We start from the raw sequence: 17,519 nt of genomic DNA on the forward strand, positions 1-17,519 counted from the left end.
GATTTGTCTGCCTACAGGCAACAATAAAGCAAGAAATGTGAAAGAAACCAATTTTAAAAAGTAAGAAAGGCACCCAATGTGCAAAGAAAGAGAGAAAAAGCACAGATCATTCAAACCATAGAAGTAAACAACTGTATTCCGAGCCAAATTGATTCCATAGGTCTGGATTCCCGGAGCAGGCCTAAAAGCTTTGATCTCGCAGACACAAACCACGTAGACCATAGATAATAATCTATGCTGAATATTTTTAGCATATTTAGTCAGAAGGGCTGCATAGATACTCCATTTTAGCTTCCTCACATAGATTAGTCCTCAACCAGTTTAATTCATCCTATGTGAGATTAATAGATACCTGATAGCACTTGATTCAAAATAGGTTATGGTACTGGATGACATTCCAGTTATGGTTCAGAAGACCTTAAGTCCAGAATATGGGCATAAACAATATTTAATTCTAATTTATTTTGTACTGAGAGACAAGTTTTAAAAGGTAATTAAAGGTTAGACAGAAAGTCATGGGACCTGATGGAGGCTTGAACCAGCACGGATGGTTATTTTACCTTCCCTGAAAAATGATAGTTTAACTCTTAATGTTTTCCAGGAAAAAATATGGGTGTTTACAATAACCCAGTATTTTTCTATTCCAGTTTCATTTATTTAACCAAATTTAAATTCCATGCTTGCTGTAATGATATTTTAATTCAGGACATTAACTGAACTACACCAGTTATGTTACTACACCATTAGTTGAAAAACAGGAATAACACAGCTGCTATTTATCTTCAATTAATTCCACCAAGAATGGATTCAGTAACAGTTCTTCTCAAAATTGACAGTAGAAGCTTGAAACGTAGAAATTGGTTGTCACGGTAATCCACAAATAACAGACTAAACTTTAAGAGAAAATCACTGGCCGAAAAATTCTTCAGGAATCCAAATAAATACAAGTTATTTATACTCTTTCAAAATAACATTCACCTCAGCTGCTTCGCAGTATATTAGTACAATTTCTATAAATGTATTCAGTCCTACAACTTCCATCTCAATTTTATAATACAATTGATATCAGAATCAGGTTTAGTATCAATGGATGTTTTGTGAAATTTGTTCTTACGTGGTAGCAGTACATTGCAATACATAATAATCAAAACTGAATTACTGTATGTATTTAAAAGGTTAATTAAATAAGTAGTGCAAAAGAGAGAGAGAGAAAAAGTAGTGAGGTGGTGTTGTTAAGAAGGTGTATGGTGTGTTAGCCATCATCAACTGTGGGACTGAGTTCAAGAGCCATGAGATAATGTTACATCTGTATCAGGCCTTAGTAAGACCCCAATTGGAGTATTGTGTTCAGTTCTGGTCACCTTATTAAAGGAAGAGTGTGGATACTATAGAGGGAGAGTGCAGAGGAGATTTAAGGATGTTGACTGGGTTGGAGAACATGCCTTATGAGAATAGGTTGAGTGAACTCGGCCTGTTCTTTTTGGAGCGACGGGATGAGAGGTGACCTGATAGAGGTGTTTAAGATGATACGAGGCATTGCGGCACTGATTGAGTGGAAAGCCAGAGGTTTTTTCCCCAGGGCTGAAATGGCTAAAATGAGGGGGCATAGTTTTAAGGTGCTTGGAAGGAAGACCAAGGGGGATGTCAGAGGTTCAATGTCCATTCAAAGCAATCTGATGGCAGAGGGGAAGAAGCTGTTGCTGAATCGCTGAGTGTGATGTTAACAAGCTATGGCGAACCAGAGACCCAACTTGCAAAAGAAAGATTCCTACCGAGCTGCAGAGAAGACTTTTCAGTATTTCTTTTATGTTTTAACATGTATTCCCATATGATACTTTGCAGAAGCACTTATCTAAAAATTGTTGCTTCGGGCACTAATTCTTTATATGTTTTTAAAAGTAAAAGAATTGAAATGCTTGCTCACAATTACAGGGCTTCCACTGCACAGTTATGGCAAGAAAGAATGAGGTAAAAGAAGCTAAGAATAGAAGAGTAGTTCAGGCTTGTGCATTTCTCAGTGCAATGTGCCTGAGACATGTAAACTAACAAAACTGATCCCACTGAAGATTGTACATGATTGCTCTTATTTACTATAAAATGATTCTCTCAATGGTACAAAGCCTGCGTTAACTCAGCAGGAATGCTTTAATTGATCTCGGTTCTGCCAGGCAAGGAAAGGGAAGGCAATTAACCAGGTTACCTGCTCCTAATTGCTTTCTAGTAACATATGTTGGAAATTCTCTGTCTTTGGAAGCTGAGAGAGGATTGGGTCAGCGTAACTGTGATGCCTGCTGCTGATCATGTAAATTTTATACTTGAACCTCGGGGAAGATAACAAAATCACCTGAGCCCTCTGCAAGAAACACTGGCATATTTTGCAAGCAAATTTGTAAATATAAGAAAAACAAAACCCATAATCAAAACATGTCAGAAATTGTATTTCAGAAATATGTTTTGCATCATATTTATCATCATAAAAATCTACATCTTCTGTGCATTCTGGTCAAATTATTGAAAATTTTCTTGAAATCCTGAACAATATTCATAAAAGGAAAGCAACCCTGTTAATACCGGGTGGATCTAATGAGTATCACATTTTTCAATCTACAAAGGACCTAAGCCAAATAATTGGAAATTGAACATGTTAGAAGTTACTTATACAACAACAGCCCATGTATGTGTGGTATTACCATCCAATTCTGACATGTTAGATGTTCACAATTTTACTCATAATATCATGGAAGCTCTACTGGTATGAAAAGGAGTGTTGATTTAGTGATTGGAAACAAATATTATAAACAATATATTCTTCCACAAACCAATGTGTAACAAACTGTCATTCCTTATATCGTAAACACAAGGAGATCTGCAGATGCTGGAAATTCAAGCAACACACACAAAATGATTGTGGAACGCAGCAGGCCAGGGAGCATCTATAGGGAGAAGTACAGTCGATGTTTTGGGCCAAGACCCTTTGTCAGGACCCTCTTCTTTCAGTTAGTCCTGACGAAGGGTCTTGGCCCAAAACGTCGACTGCTCTTCTTTCTATAGATGCTGCCTGGCCTGCTGCGTGCCGCCAGCATTTTGTGTGTATTCCTTATATTGTTGCTGTTGTGTGACATTTTAAAATCTATTATCTTTTAATTGATCAAATGGAACCACCTTACATAATCATATGATACCGAAAACTTACATTCCAGATGGTAAAGTGAAGAGCATTATCGTCTTTCACGCTTTGGTAATGATAAATAATGTCTTACTTTCACAATGTCTGTTCTCCCAAAATAAGTGGCTGTGTGTAACAAGGTGCTGCCATTAATACATCTATGAAAAATGGAAAACTTTTAATTGGTGTCTATCTCCACTTTATGCTAAAATAGTTTAAACTAACAATGAAGTCATCAAATAGATATACAGCAATCTGGACACGAGGCAGCTCCAGGAATTAAAGAGCTACTGTAGGAGGAGTGTTTGTTGTCCCTGGGTCTGTATTGAATGTTCAGAAGGATGGGTGGTGGATGGTGGGGGGGGGGGGGGGAGGGAGGAATATCATTGAAACCTACTGGATACCAAAAGGCCTGTGTAAAGTAGACATGGAGAGGGTGTCCCCATTCATTGTAGAGTCTGGGATCCGAGGGTGCAGCTTCAGAATAAAGGGTTGTCCCCTTAAAATAGATAAGGATAAATTTATTTAGACAAAGGATGGTGTAGTTGTGAAATTTATTTCCACCGAGGGCTGTGGAGGTGAAGCCATTGGGAGCATTTAAATAAGAAAATAATGGGGTCTTGATTGGTAAGTGGGGGTTTAGGGTTATGGGAAAAATGGGATTGAAGAAGTTAGCCATGATTGAATGGGGGAGCAGACTTGTGGGAAGAATTGTCTAAGTCTGCTTCCATATCTTGGGTGGTGGGGTGAAGGAGTTGTAAGGCTCTCATTCCCCCCACCAGCCTGCAGGTCACTCTCGGGCAAGGTGTAACACCTGCATAGCCCCCCGATCAGTGAGACGTGAAGCCGTGGGAGCAGCTGGTGGATGGTCTTATGAGCAGGTGGTGCATATCACAAGTCCTGGTTATGCGATCACTGACGCGAGGCAGACAATCTCTGAAGAGTATTGATTATGGCTGGGGTCACCCATCATGTAAAGACACTGCCCAGAAGAAGGCAATTTCTGTAGAAAAATTTGCAAAGAACAATCATGGTCATGGAAAGACCATGATTACTCATGTCAATATGAGGTAGCACACACACACACACACACACACACACACACACACACACACACACACACACACACACACACACACACACACACACACACACACACACACACACACACACACACACACACACACACAATTGAAGATTATAAAGATAACAGCTCAAAAGGTTCAAAAAACTTATATTTTTGTACAAAACAATTCATATGTTGACATTAACAGGAAATACTCAGGGTGTCAGGTGACATGTGGAGAAGGGAACAGATTAACTGATATTTCAGTTCTGCTGTTATCATTGATGCTGCCTGAACATTGGGATATTTCCACCATTGTCTGGTTTTAATACAGAGCTTCAGCATCTAAAATTCCTTACCTTTCATTTTTTTAAACAAAAATAAGACTGTTCCAGTCCCATATGTAAATTAACTGTGACATTAAGAGGGAACATTTAAAATTGAAAGGCAGTAAGTAATGAGTGATTTTTATACAGCTTGTAATTGATGTTCAGTGGCCAATTAAACTCCACTGTAATATTGTAGTCAAACCAGGCTTTTTGGACATTCCCAATGAATTATGGATTACTTGCTTCTGTTCCTCTTTTGCGTGTTCTGTGGTGACAAATGATGCCAGTGTCGATGCCATAAATTCTTCCCCATGGAGTCCTAGGACTCAACTGGGATATTACACTAGTTCAAGGAAGGTTTGTGCATATTCTCTAATCTTCTTTCTTTGTCCACCTGGTAACTTTCTCCTACTACTGAGCTTGGAAAATATCACTGAGCTGCAACATTGTGGCAGGATGAGGGAATTCTATTTAACAAGGGATAATGAGGTTTCGAAAGGAAAAAGAGGGAAGCATTAGTCAGGTGTAAGCAGTTGTGATCAAGTGAGTCCCTTGAGGAGCATAAAAAAGGTCAGACTACACAAGCAGGGAGTCGGGGGGGGGGGGAGGTAATAAGGGGACATGAGATATCCTTGAGAGATAAGGTAAAGAAGAATCCTATGAGTTTTTTGTAGCATAATCAGAGCAAATGGGTAACTGGGGAGAGAATAGGTCCCTTTAAGGATTAGTGTAGTCATCTAAGTGTGAAGCCAGAGAATACGTGTGTTAAACATGAATGTTTCTCACCTTTATTTATGAGAGAGGAGATCATGTAAGCAAGGGAATTCAAAAAAGTGTATAGAAATGTCCAGGAATGTATTGACATGATGAAAGAGAAGGTCTTGGTGGTGCTGTGGTGTGTAAAAGCAGATAAATCCCAGGTATATCCAAGGATATTTGTAGGAAGCAAGGGAAGGAAGTGCTGGGGCCCTGGCAGATATTGGACACAGGTGAGGTACTGGGAGACTGGAGGTGCATAACATTGTACTTATAGACAGAACAAGAGCTGACTGTCAGTAAGCCGAGCATCGTTGGTGGGAATTCTGAGAAACACCAGACCCTTCAAGCCTCCCTGCTAGTCAATATGATCACAGCTGCTCGATATTGACCTCAATTCGTTTTCTGTCCCAGTTCCCTATAAACCTCAATTTCTTCATCTTTCAAATACTTATCTACCTTCACCTTAAATATATGTAGCAATCTGGCCTCCACCACCCAATGGCAGTGAATTCCAGCAATTCACTATTTATCTGTGTGTCCAATTTATATCCTGCCACCAAAATTTCACAAGGTGCGTAATATCCATAACAGAGTCTCAGATCGCAAGACTCTGCAGAGGATAGTGAGGTCAGCTGAAAAGATCATCGGGGTCTCTCTTCCCACCATTACAGATATTTACATCACACCTACACCTGAAAAGCTAACAGCATTGTGAAGGACCCCATAAACCCCTCATACAAACTCTTCTCCCTCCTGCCATCTAGCAAAAGGTACCGAAGCATTCAGGCTCTCACGACCAGACTGTGCACCAGTTTCTTCCCCCAAGCCTTCAGACTCCTCAAAACCCAGAATCTAGACTGACATCTACATCATTTATTATTATATTGAAATTTGTCCTCTACTGTGCCTATTGTCTTGTTTACCAATTATTTATTTATTTATTAACTGTTGTACTGCCCTGCACTGTTTTTGTGCACTTTATGTAGTCCTGTGTAGGTCTGTAGTCTAGTGTAGTTTTTGTGTTGTTTTATGTAGTCTAGTGTAGCCTTGAGTTGACTCACAAAGTCTACTGTAGTTTTGTGTTGTTTCATGTAGCACCAGGGTCCTGGAGGAATGTTGTTTCATTTTTACTGTGTACTGTATCAGCAGTTTATGGTCAAAATTACAATAAAAAGCGACTTGACTTGACTTGATGTAAGAAACTACCTGCTTGTTGGACTGCTCATGAAGTTCTTTCTGTTTACGAGACTGCGTACGATGTTGTGAAGGACATTTGTGTCCCCTTGGGAAATAAGAGGGATTGCTGATGACCAGTCTGCATGGTAACCTGGGTAATGATTGAAAAAAAAACAAGCTCAGAAGAAGAATTTAAAAAGAAAGACACATTAAAATTATATTCTGGAGCATACAATTTGTGTCACTGCAGATGCCAAAATACTTACACATTTGTGCCAACCACCTTAATACTGGGGTTATGAACACTTGCAAAGCTAATAGCTGTCAGACATGTGGAAGGTTGGCAGATTATTATTTCAAACATTGACCATACTGATTTGATGCCAACACTGCTGCGTTCCAATTCCTCCAGTGCTGTGTGTGTTAATCTGGACTTCCAGCACCTGCAGAATCTCTTGTATATATATTCCAGATCCTCCAGAATCTTGTGTGTCACTCTGCATTTCCAGCACCCGCAGAATCTCTTGTGCTTCTATTCCAGCTATTGATTTCTTCCTATCCTTGTATAAATGATCACGTATTCAGCAGTAAGAAGGACCCACAGGAATCATTGTTCACAATCTTTACCGGCCTTTCTGTTTCATTCTCTGATTAAGGCCTCTCTCATTCTCCCCTCTGCATACACATCATCTATGACTCCACTGCTTATTTGCAAGGTCCAGTCATCTGTCTCCTTATGCTCAAAGACCTACATTAGATCATGTTTAAGCACTGGCATAATAGATAAACTCTCATTCTTGTTTTCAAAACCTTCCCTGAATTTTCTCATTCCAATCTTTATGATCAATGAGGCTTTGAACCAAGTGTTTGTGAAAAAGCCAAAAATTGGCATCAGGAGCAAAAATTTTGATGACTCTTTCTGTGACTTCTCTGATTATCGATAGTTTGGGGCTAGGTTGAGAGGGCAGTAATTCTCTGAAATTAGATTTATCTGGGTTTCATGCCATAGCCAATAATAGAGTTGCTAAGTAATGATGCCAAGTATTTAAGAAAACAAATTTTGCCATTGTCTTGTTTAGATACAAGTTTTCAGAAGGTAATAAAGACAGTTTAAAAATCGCCTAGACACAAGAAAGTCTGCAGATGCTGTAAATTCAAAGCAATACACACAAAATGCAGGAGGAACTTGGCAGGTCTGGGAGAATCCATGGAAAAGAACAAATAGTCGATGTTTCAGGCTGACTTCCAAGAGGACCACAACCTTGTCATTGGGTTTGGAGGTCTGCATGCCTGTAGAGCTATGTTAGCTGGAGTCAGAGCTTCCGCTTTGGCTCGATAGTGTCACCTGTACCAAGCATTTCAAAGGGTAGAGGCCAGACTAAAAGTGGTTCGCTATTCCTGTAGGGTCAGGGGTTCAGCTCAGGGCTAACAACCTTGACTGGTCAAACAGAAACAGCAATCAAGAATCCCTCTACGTCTGAGTGCAACGTCTGAGTCTCCACCCAAGACTTGTGTGACCAACGGCAGTGAGAGGAAGCTACTGACATGATGAAGAAAGATGGAAGACTTTCATTGCTGCCCTAAACACCAGCGGCGTATTGGACAGTAAGTACGTTTCGGGCCATGACACCTCTTCAGGGCTATTTACAAGGGACTCATTCTGGATAGCCTTCGACCATGGTTGCTATTTTGATATTATGCATTTCCAGACTAATGTATCCAAATTGGCCTTTGATGTTTAAGAGAAAACACTAATACTTTATAATTATACTGTATGAAATGTGTCAACTTACTCAGTAAGAAGTTCCTGAATTCTTCACTTTGAATGCCATCAAATGCTGTATTATTTTTCAGATTCTTTGCATGTACATCACAACCCCATTCAATTAAAAGCTGTAATGTGGAACCACAAAATAATCAGATTCACTACTGGAACTTAATGGAATGCAATATATTAAATAAAACCAGAAAATAAATTGCCTATCAATGTGGAACACATGCAAGACACACAACGCATTTTGTAATGGCTTAATTATGTGCATGAGTGAAAAATAAGACTTTGTGATATCTTGACTGTTGTAATACACTGAGCATACTCACACATCGGTTAGGGTGCTGATTCTATTTCTGAAACCTCTTTAATATGCCAAGCATTGCTATCTGGAATAATATTGTTGTTTAAGCTTATCCTGCGAATAGCTTTTGAAGAGTTTCTAAAAGATAATGGATCATAGATCTGTGGGGACTGAGCTTGTTGCTGTCTTAATGCCTGAGCCCACATAGGTTTTCCAATGCAACCATCTGAATGAAGCAGGCTCCAATCAGTAGTAAATGTCCACAGTAGGGGGACGCCCCAAAGAGCCTCCTACATGTGAACAGAGAACAAAGAACAGGAACAGATCTTTTGCCCCATTATGTTGTGCCAAACTAATTAAACTGGTTAACACACACAAAATGCTGGAGGAACCCAGCAGGCCAGGCAGCTTCTGAGGAAAAGCGTGCCATCACTGTTTCGGACCGAGACCCTTCAGTACGCTATAGATGCTGCCTGGCCTGCTGAGTTCCTGCAGCATTTTGTGTGTCTTGCTCGGATTTCCAGCATCTGCGGATTTTCTCTTGTTTGTAATTGAACTGATGGCACCTTTTGCTTGCACGTGGTCTCCGTCCCTTTATTCTCTGCACATTCAATAAATTAGTTTATTATTGCCATAGGAACCGAGGTAAGACCTACACAGGTCAATTCATTACAAAAATTCATTGAGGTAAAACTGTGAAAGAGTGCAGAGTAAAGTACCACAGTTACAGAGGAAATGCAGTGCAGGTAGACAATAAGGTTCAAGAGCATAACAAAGTTAAATTGTCAGGTGAAGAGTCCATCTTATCGTATTAGAAAACCACTCAATTGTCTTATAACAGTGGTATAGAAGCTGTTCTTGAGCCTGGTGGTACGTGCTTTCAGGTTTCTTTAGAATCTGTTTGATAAGGAAGGGGGTGATGTTATGTGGCGGGGGTCTACGATTATGTTGGCTCTTTACCAAGGCAGCAAGAAGTACAGAGCCCTTGGAGAGGAGGTGGGTCTGGGACCAAACTCTCAGCAGTTTCTTGTGGATTTGGGCAGCGCAGTTACCATGCCAAGCCGTGACGCATCTGGATAGGAATATGGAGCATCAATAAAAATTAGTGAGTGTCAAAGTGATTAGGGTCTTCTGCCCATCTGTGTCTCTCAAAGGCCACTATCGTATCTACCTCTACTACCAGCCCTGATGTTTGGAAAGAGGCAAAAAAAATTTCTTAAAAAAAAATAACATTTTAAAAATTATTACAATGTGTAAGAAAGAGAAACTAGATTATTTTCAAAGGGTCAAATAAACTCAAACAATGCTACCATTATTTTAACCCCACACAGCACCTGTCCTTTATTGAAGTCAACTGTCTGCAAGGTAAAATCCAGTACTGGCTGTTAAGAGTGGATTCTCAAATATAATGTTTGGGAACTGCCCCAATTGTGCACTCAGTTGCTAAATTCCAGCAGCCTAATGTATGAGTGAATTCACAAAAAATACTTCAAACAGATATGATAAAACGGAGGTCTTCTAGAAACCACATATGCGCATGAAAATCCAAAACATGTTGTCACGTATGGAATGAATTAGCAAGAACACTTGGAAATTTCCACTGGAAATCTAATAATTCATTATTGGGCAATATTCTCAAATCATAACATTCAATACGGTGGTCTATGAAGATTAGTCTAAGACTTGTGTTAGTAGACATTGTCAAAAGACTAAGACAAGTAAGTGTTTAGCTCAAAGTGTCAGGGAAGGAATTTACTTTGTATATTAATTAGGTAAATCTGCTCCAATCAGGCCTCTAGCCAGGCTGTTATAGCGCAGCTACAATTGTGCAATTGATAGAAAGTAAAGAAAATAATGATGTATTATCATTCAAACTTCCAAATATCTGAACAGTTGAAACTCTTCCAGGGTAGAGCAAGCAGCTGAAGATAATAGGACAAGGGATCAGTGGACTGTTAAACCGACATGTGCAGCATAGACAAATCGTTCAGATGTGCCGAGCGTCTAAGGCCTTCTCGGCCAAATAACAATAACAAATCATGGAACAGGTGGCTGGTCAGAAAGGAGAACTTGGATTAGGTGATCAATCATGTGGCTGAACAAGAGCAAGAGATACGAATATCAGAACTGCAGATGCAGGAAGGAGCCAAACATACAGTTGAATAAAAGAAAGTGTGTTTGGCTCAGACTGACAGTCTGGGGAGTGATCTTACCCAGAAACACTCATTCACACAAGATGGGAATCTGTGAGTGGAATAGTTTAAAAGTACCACAGTGGCATGAAAGAGTATTTGTACCTGATATAACATTCGAACTGAATTAAGTTGCTTGGTTAAAGGTTCCAATTGCAAAGCTGAACTTCTTTAAGGGTGAGAAGGGATGAAAAAACATTGCTCCTGCATTGTCCACAGAAAGCAAGACAAATCTAATTGTTATCAAAGTGAGAAAAAATGTCATCAACTGTCGGTGGTGGGGAAAATGCTAGAGTTGGTTATCAAAGATGTGATAACAGCACATTTGGAAAGAGGTGAAATCATCGAACAAAGTCAGCATGGATTTGTGAAAGGAAAATCATGTCTGATGAATCTTATAGAATTTTTTAAAGATGTAACTAGTAGAGTGGATAGGGGAGAGCCAGTGGATGTGGTATATTTAGATTTTCAAAAGGCTTTTGACAAGGTCCCACACGGGAGATTAGTGTGCAAACTTAAAGCACACGGTATTGGGGGTATGGTATTGATGTGGATAGAGAATTGTTTGGCAGACAAGAAGCAAAGAGTGGGAGTAAACGGGACCTTTTCAGAATGGCAGGCAGTGACTAGTGGGGTACCACAAGGCTCAGTGCTGGGACCCCAGTTGTTTACAATATATATTAATGTTTTAGATGAAGGAATTAAATGTAGCATCTCCAAGTTTGCGGATGACACGAAGCTGGGCGGCAGTGTTAGCTGTGAGGAGGATGCTAAGAGGATGCAGGGTGACTTGGACAGGTTAGGTGAGTGGGCAAATTCATGGCAGATGCAATTTAATGTGGATAAATGTAAGGTTATCAACTTTGGTTGGAAGAACAGGAAAACAGATTATTATCTGAATGGTGGCCGATTAGGAAAAGGGGAGATACAACGAGACCTGGGTGTCATTGTACACCAGTCATTGAAGGTGGGCATGCAGGTACAGCAGGCAGTGAAAAAGGCAAATGGTATGTTGGCATTCATAACAAAAGGATTTGAGTACAGGAGCAGGGAGGCTCTACTGCAGTTGTACAAGGCCTTGGTGAGATCGCACGTAGAATATTGTGTGCAGTTTTGGTCCCCTAATCTGAAGAAAGACATTCTTGCCATAGAGCGAGTACAGAGAAGGTTCACCAGATTGATTCCTGGGATGGCAGGACTTTCATATGAAGAAAGACTGGATCATCTAGGCTTATACTCACTGGAATTTAGAAGATTGAGGGGGGATCTTATTGAAACGTATAACGTTCTAAAGGGATTGGACAGGCTAGATGCAGGAAGATTGTTTCTGATGTTGGGGAAGTCCAGAACGAGGGGTCACAGTTTAAGGTTAAAGGGGAAACTTTTTAGGACCGAGATGAGGAAAAACTTCTTCACACAGAGGGTGGTGAATCTGTGGAATTCTCTGCCACAGGAAACAGTTGAGGCCGGTTCATTGGCTATATTTAAGAGGAAGTTAGATATGGTGGCTAAAGGGATCAGGGGGTATGGAGAGAGAGCAGGTACAGGGTTCTGAGTTGGATGATCAGCCATGATCATACTGAATGGTGGTGCAGGCTTGAAGGGCCGAATGGCCTACTCCTGCACCTATTTTCTATGTTTCTATGTCCATTGAAGCACCACTTATTGAAAGGTGTAATAGCCTCAAGACTCACACCACCAGGTTCAAGAACAGTTACTACCCCTCAACCATCAGGCCCTTGAACAAAAGGGGATAACTACATTCACTTACTCATCCATTGAGATACTACCATAATCAATTATCTCACTTTAAGGACTCTTTACCTCATTATCTCATGTTTTCAATATTCATTGCTATTTATTTATATTTGCATGGTCACAGTTTGTTGTCTTCTGCACTCTGTCTGATCTTTCACTGATCCTGTTTAAGTTTCTATTTGATAGATTTGCTATAGATATGGTGACATATATGTACTTTGATCATTTACTTTGAATTAACTTTAAGCATGCCTGCAGAAAAAGATGAATCTCAGAGTTATATATGGTGACATATATGCCCTTTGAACTTCTTGAACTTTGAGCTGAATCTAGTTGGAAGGAAGACTGCTATGATTGTTGAATGGCAGCCATTTCATTCCCCAAGACATTCCTGCAGGAGTTTTTCAATAAGGTGTCCTGGGACCAGCTATTTTCGTCCAATTCATCAATTACCTTCCTTCCTTCCTTCCTTCATAAAGTCAGAAAATGCAGATCTCAGTAAAGATTCAATGGTATTCAGTTTCTGCAGAATATAAAGTAGCCATGTTCATGTGCAACAACACACACAAAATGCTGGTAGGACACAGCAGGCCAGGCAGCATCTATAGGGAGAAGCGATGTCGACGTTTCGGGCCGAGCCCCTTCAGAGACCATCAGAGGTCCTGATGAAGGGTCTCGGCCCGAAACATCGACAGCGCTTCTCCCTGTAGATGCTGCCTAGCCTGCTGTGTTCTACCAGCATTTTGTGTGTGTTGTTTGAATTTCCAGCATCTGCAGATTTCCTCGTGTATGTTAATGTGCAGCAAGACATATGCCATTAAGTCACAAATCGCATCTGCACCACATAGCTGTCATTTATCATCTCCTAAACAAGTATCTAAAGTCATCCAGTTTAACATTGAATGGTATTACAATCTCTTCATCTCACATAAACATCCAGTGTGGATGCCATTGGCTGTAAACTAAAGAAGCCCCATTGTGTAAAGATCCCTCACCTGGTTTCCCCTATCACCTGCCAGCTTGCACACCTTCCCCTCCTCACTCCTTTTTATTCTGGCTTCTCCCACCTTCCTTTCCAGTCCTGATGAAGGGCCTCAGTCTGAAATGTCGATTGTTTACAGATGCTACCTGACTTGTTGAATTCCTCATTTGTTGCTGTTCCATTGTGACAAAGTCAGAGATTGAATATTTATATTTATTGAGATACAGTACGGAATAGGCCCTTCCAGTCCTTTGAGCTGCGGCAGACAGCAATCCCCCAATTTAATCCCAGCCTAGTCACAGGACAATTTACAGTGACTAAATAATCTACCAACGGGTACGTCGCTGGACTGTGAGAGGAAACTGGAGCACCCGGCGGAAACACACAGTGTCATGCAGAGAACAAACACCTTACGGACAGCGGCAGGAATTGAACAGATACAGTCACAGTCACAGATACTGCAATGCGTTGTGCTAACCGGTATTCAACAGTCTTCATGGCATAAGTCATACCATATGTGTTACTGGATATGCTGCATTAAAATGCATTTTCAACAACATTAAAGAAGGCCATAGAACACAAAGCAGCTTGTGTTTTATTACAGGTCAGAATTGTGGATCTCTTGACTAAATGCACAGAGAATTTCTTGACTAAATGTTTACCTGCTGGACTGCAGCAGTTCAAAAGCAGCAGCTTCTCAAGGTCAATCAGGAATAGAGAAGCTACATCGTATTCACCAAGAAAGGTAAAGGGTAAAGGTAAAGCTCCCTCCCGTGCCTCGGTTGGTGCATTGATGTTTTATGAGGCAGAGTTGTTAGCTCAATGCTCAACCCAGCGCAGAAGGAACTCGTGCAAGGAGCCAGTTGGATTTGAACCCAGGACCTCATGCTCCGAAGTCCAGGTGCAGGTGCCATTACACCTAGGAGCAAAGAAGTAAACTCAGGAATTAAGTTCAGGACTTGTGTATATTTTTATTTCATTATGTGCTTCCAAGCGATTTGTTTTCCAAGTGTCAATATACTTGCATGAAATTAGATTCCTTGATTCTTCGCAAAACATGGTGGACGTGACCAGAATGACTTCGTAACATATATGATTTTTCTTAATTACGTTTTATATTGTATTATCTCAGAAACTCTCCTTAGGTTTATTTTCAGCCTATATTCAGTAACTTAATTACAATGTAAGGGTTTTTTTTTATTATGTAAACCAAAGTCCCATTTTAAGCAAACCACAGTACATTTCAATCTCACATTGTGCAGATCAATATCCTTTGAGTATTATTCTCTCTAGAAATGTTTTTAACCTTGCAGTTCACAATCTTGGGCACAATATTAATCCATTTCTTTAAAAGTCCTGCAATAATTCCCATATCTCCAAATGTACACCTCATTAAGAAAATAATGCACGGGATGATTTCTGAAATCGTAATTAGTGATGTTTGGAATAATAAATCACTTTTAAAATGTATTTTTATATAGGGAGCATATAAATCTGAAGCTTGTGACCAGGGCTGGTCAAATAGATCACTTCTTTCACAGAAAAGATCAATAAAAGCAGTTACTAGAATTTATAATAGAGGCAGCATTATTTCTGCTCTTTAGAAAAAGCATCACTTTGCAGTTATAAAATGAATCTACCTGGCATATTTTACGATGCTGATCCTCCACTGCACAGAAGAATGGAGTGGAGCCCATGGCATTCCTTGCATCAAGAGACACACATTCTGCAACAACTCCTGAGCTACCTCCTGTCAACCAACAATAACACAAACATGAATCTACTGAAGAAGTCTGTCAAGAAAAAACAATCAGAATCCCTCAAAACATTTTAATACAAAATAAAAAAAAAATTGTTTTTGACTTTGATTTTTCTTTCTTTGAGATTTGTTTATAGCTGGTGAATCAGAATCAAAATCTGGTTTATAATCACTGATATATGGCAGCAGTAGAGTGCAATATATAAAAATTATTATGTCACAATAAATAAATGAATCATGCTTATGGACTAATGATGCATGTAATCTGATGGCCTAACCCTAACCCTAACCCTTTTACGTAATGTCAAAGCAAGCAGATCCCCAGTGGCCAGTTTGCTCAGAGCCACTGCAACAGAGTGAAGGGAAAGAATTAGAATATTAAACTAGAAAATGTCATAGAAGTAAACAGTCAAGTATTCTGCCCATTTCACAATAACAAAAGCATTATAACACTAAGGACCTGCTACCTAATGACAAGAGGGTGTACTATGGGGAGAAAAAAAATTAATTATGCTAGATGGGTAATTGTAGCATGCACTTACATATATTTTAACGTTTACATGCATTTAATTAATAGTATTGTCATAGGTGACTAAAATGTAATTATCAAGTAGCAACTGGGTTTAGAAAAATGTCTCAATACATCCAAAGAAATATTTGTCAAAAATATCTAGCTTATAAATTTATTGTTCCCTATAAAGCAGGTGGTGTTCATGTTTCTAAGAGCGAAGAATCTTCCCTTTCTGGTAGGCTCATAAGTTCTGTCAGTGAGTCAAAGAACTAAATAGGATGTCAATTCCTATTTCAGTGCCCCGTAAAATTTATAGGGTTAACATCCAAGGAAACTGGTTACATGCCCACCATGCATAGCAGGTACTGTACATCGAGTTAATACTGGCATCTCTGCTGTGAACAGTATTCGCTGTTGTAGACACTTTAATCAATGTTTGCTACCTCTTCGTTTATCTCGTAATGAAGATATTCTTCACTCAGTCTTACTGTGAACTACCAATGTAATTAGATTCAGAATCATATTGATTATCACTGACTTACATGTTGCCAAAGTTTTTGCTTTGCTGCAGCAGTTCAGTGAAAGGACAAAAATACATAGTGCAAAAGAAAAGGGACAGCTAGGTAGTGTTCATGGGTTCATGAATCATTCAACAGTATGATGTTGGAAGGAAAGAAGATGTTTCTGAAACATTCAATGTGGTTCTTCAAGCTCCTGTACATCCTCAAACTGAGAACATTACAAAATCTGGATGTGAATGGTAGATTGAAGTTTGATTTCTCCGTGTTTCATGAAGACATTATAATTAGTCATTTGTAAATGGCTCCAAATATAGAAGTGAATGGCGGGAGGTGAAATAGGTAAGTTAGTGGAAGAATGGGGTTGGTCTGTGAGCCAGTGTAATCTCAATGGCCTGATTTGCTTTTATCTATGTTATATGAAATATGATTGAAGATTCATCTGATTTTGTTACTAATAAAGTTTATAAACCAGATTCTTAATTGAACATACAAGAGTACAAGCCCTTCAATCCATAATGTTGTGTTGATGTCTTAACCTATTTCAATATCAATCTAACCTTTCCCTTGTTTTTTTTTGTGTGTGCAATACTCTGCCAGAGCCTCGGCGACAACTTTTTTTTAATATCAAGCGGTTGTCTTGGAGGAACGATTCTGTGAGTGGTCCCCCACATCCTTCTCACAGCGCAGTTTTGTTTTTTTTTTAACGAGGTCGAGTTGCGAGCTCGACACTCGACCCGGCACGGATGGAAGGCGTGCCCGGGAGCGGCCCGACTGGGTTCGAAATCGGGAACCTTCGCTCCAGTGTCCAGCGCTGATGTCACTGCGCCACCAGCATATAACCCTCCATTTTTCTTACATCCATGTACCTATCTAAGAGTTCCTTAAATGTCCCTAGGGTACCAGCTTCTACCACCACCCCCAGTAGTGCATCTCAGACACTTACTACTGTACTTCATGTAAAAAACCTACTCATGTCATCTCCCATCAATTTTCCTCCATTCACCTTGCCACTCTGGGAAAAACTCATTGTTTGTCCACTGAACCTATCCTTCTTATAATCATATACACCTTTATCAAGTCACTTTTCCTCTTCCTTTGCTCCTAAGAGTAAAGCCCTAGCTAACTCAACCTCTCCTATAAGACATGTTCTCTAAACCAAGCAGCATCCTCTGTACCCTCTCTAAAGCTTCTACTTCCTTCCTATAATAAGCTGACCAGAACAGAG

The 17,519-nt window shown here is 39.8% G+C and overlaps 1 protein-coding gene across 4 annotated transcripts in view; it reads right to left on the minus strand.

The window, feature by feature from the left end:
* LOC132398665 (putative ankyrin repeat protein RF_0381) overlaps window positions 1–17,519 on the minus strand; it is an 86,353-nt gene that overhangs the window by 60,850 nt on the left and 7,984 nt on the right. For 3 of the 4 annotated variants that reach the window (XM_059978402.1, XM_059978400.1, XM_059978401.1), the window contains 4 exons: window positions 15,144–15,253; window positions 8,290–8,389; window positions 6,527–6,647; window positions 3,261–3,324 (listed from right to left, as the gene is read on the minus strand). In XM_059978402.1, the coding sequence (XP_059834385.1) occupies window positions 3,261–3,324; window positions 6,527–6,647; window positions 8,290–8,389; window positions 15,144–15,200 (342 nt within the window). In that variant the 5' untranslated portion in view covers window positions 15,201–15,253. Of the gene's footprint in view, window positions 1–3,260; window positions 3,325–6,526; window positions 6,648–8,289; window positions 8,390–14,165; window positions 14,303–15,143; window positions 15,254–17,519 lie in introns of those variants that run through there. The other variant, XM_059978403.1, reaches the window with a different exon arrangement.

This window comes from Hypanus sabinus, chromosome 8 (genome assembly GCF_030144855.1).
Source record: "Hypanus sabinus isolate sHypSab1 chromosome 8, sHypSab1.hap1, whole genome shotgun sequence".
In the NCBI taxonomy this organism is placed as follows: domain Eukaryota; kingdom Metazoa; phylum Chordata; class Chondrichthyes; order Myliobatiformes; family Dasyatidae; genus Hypanus; species Hypanus sabinus.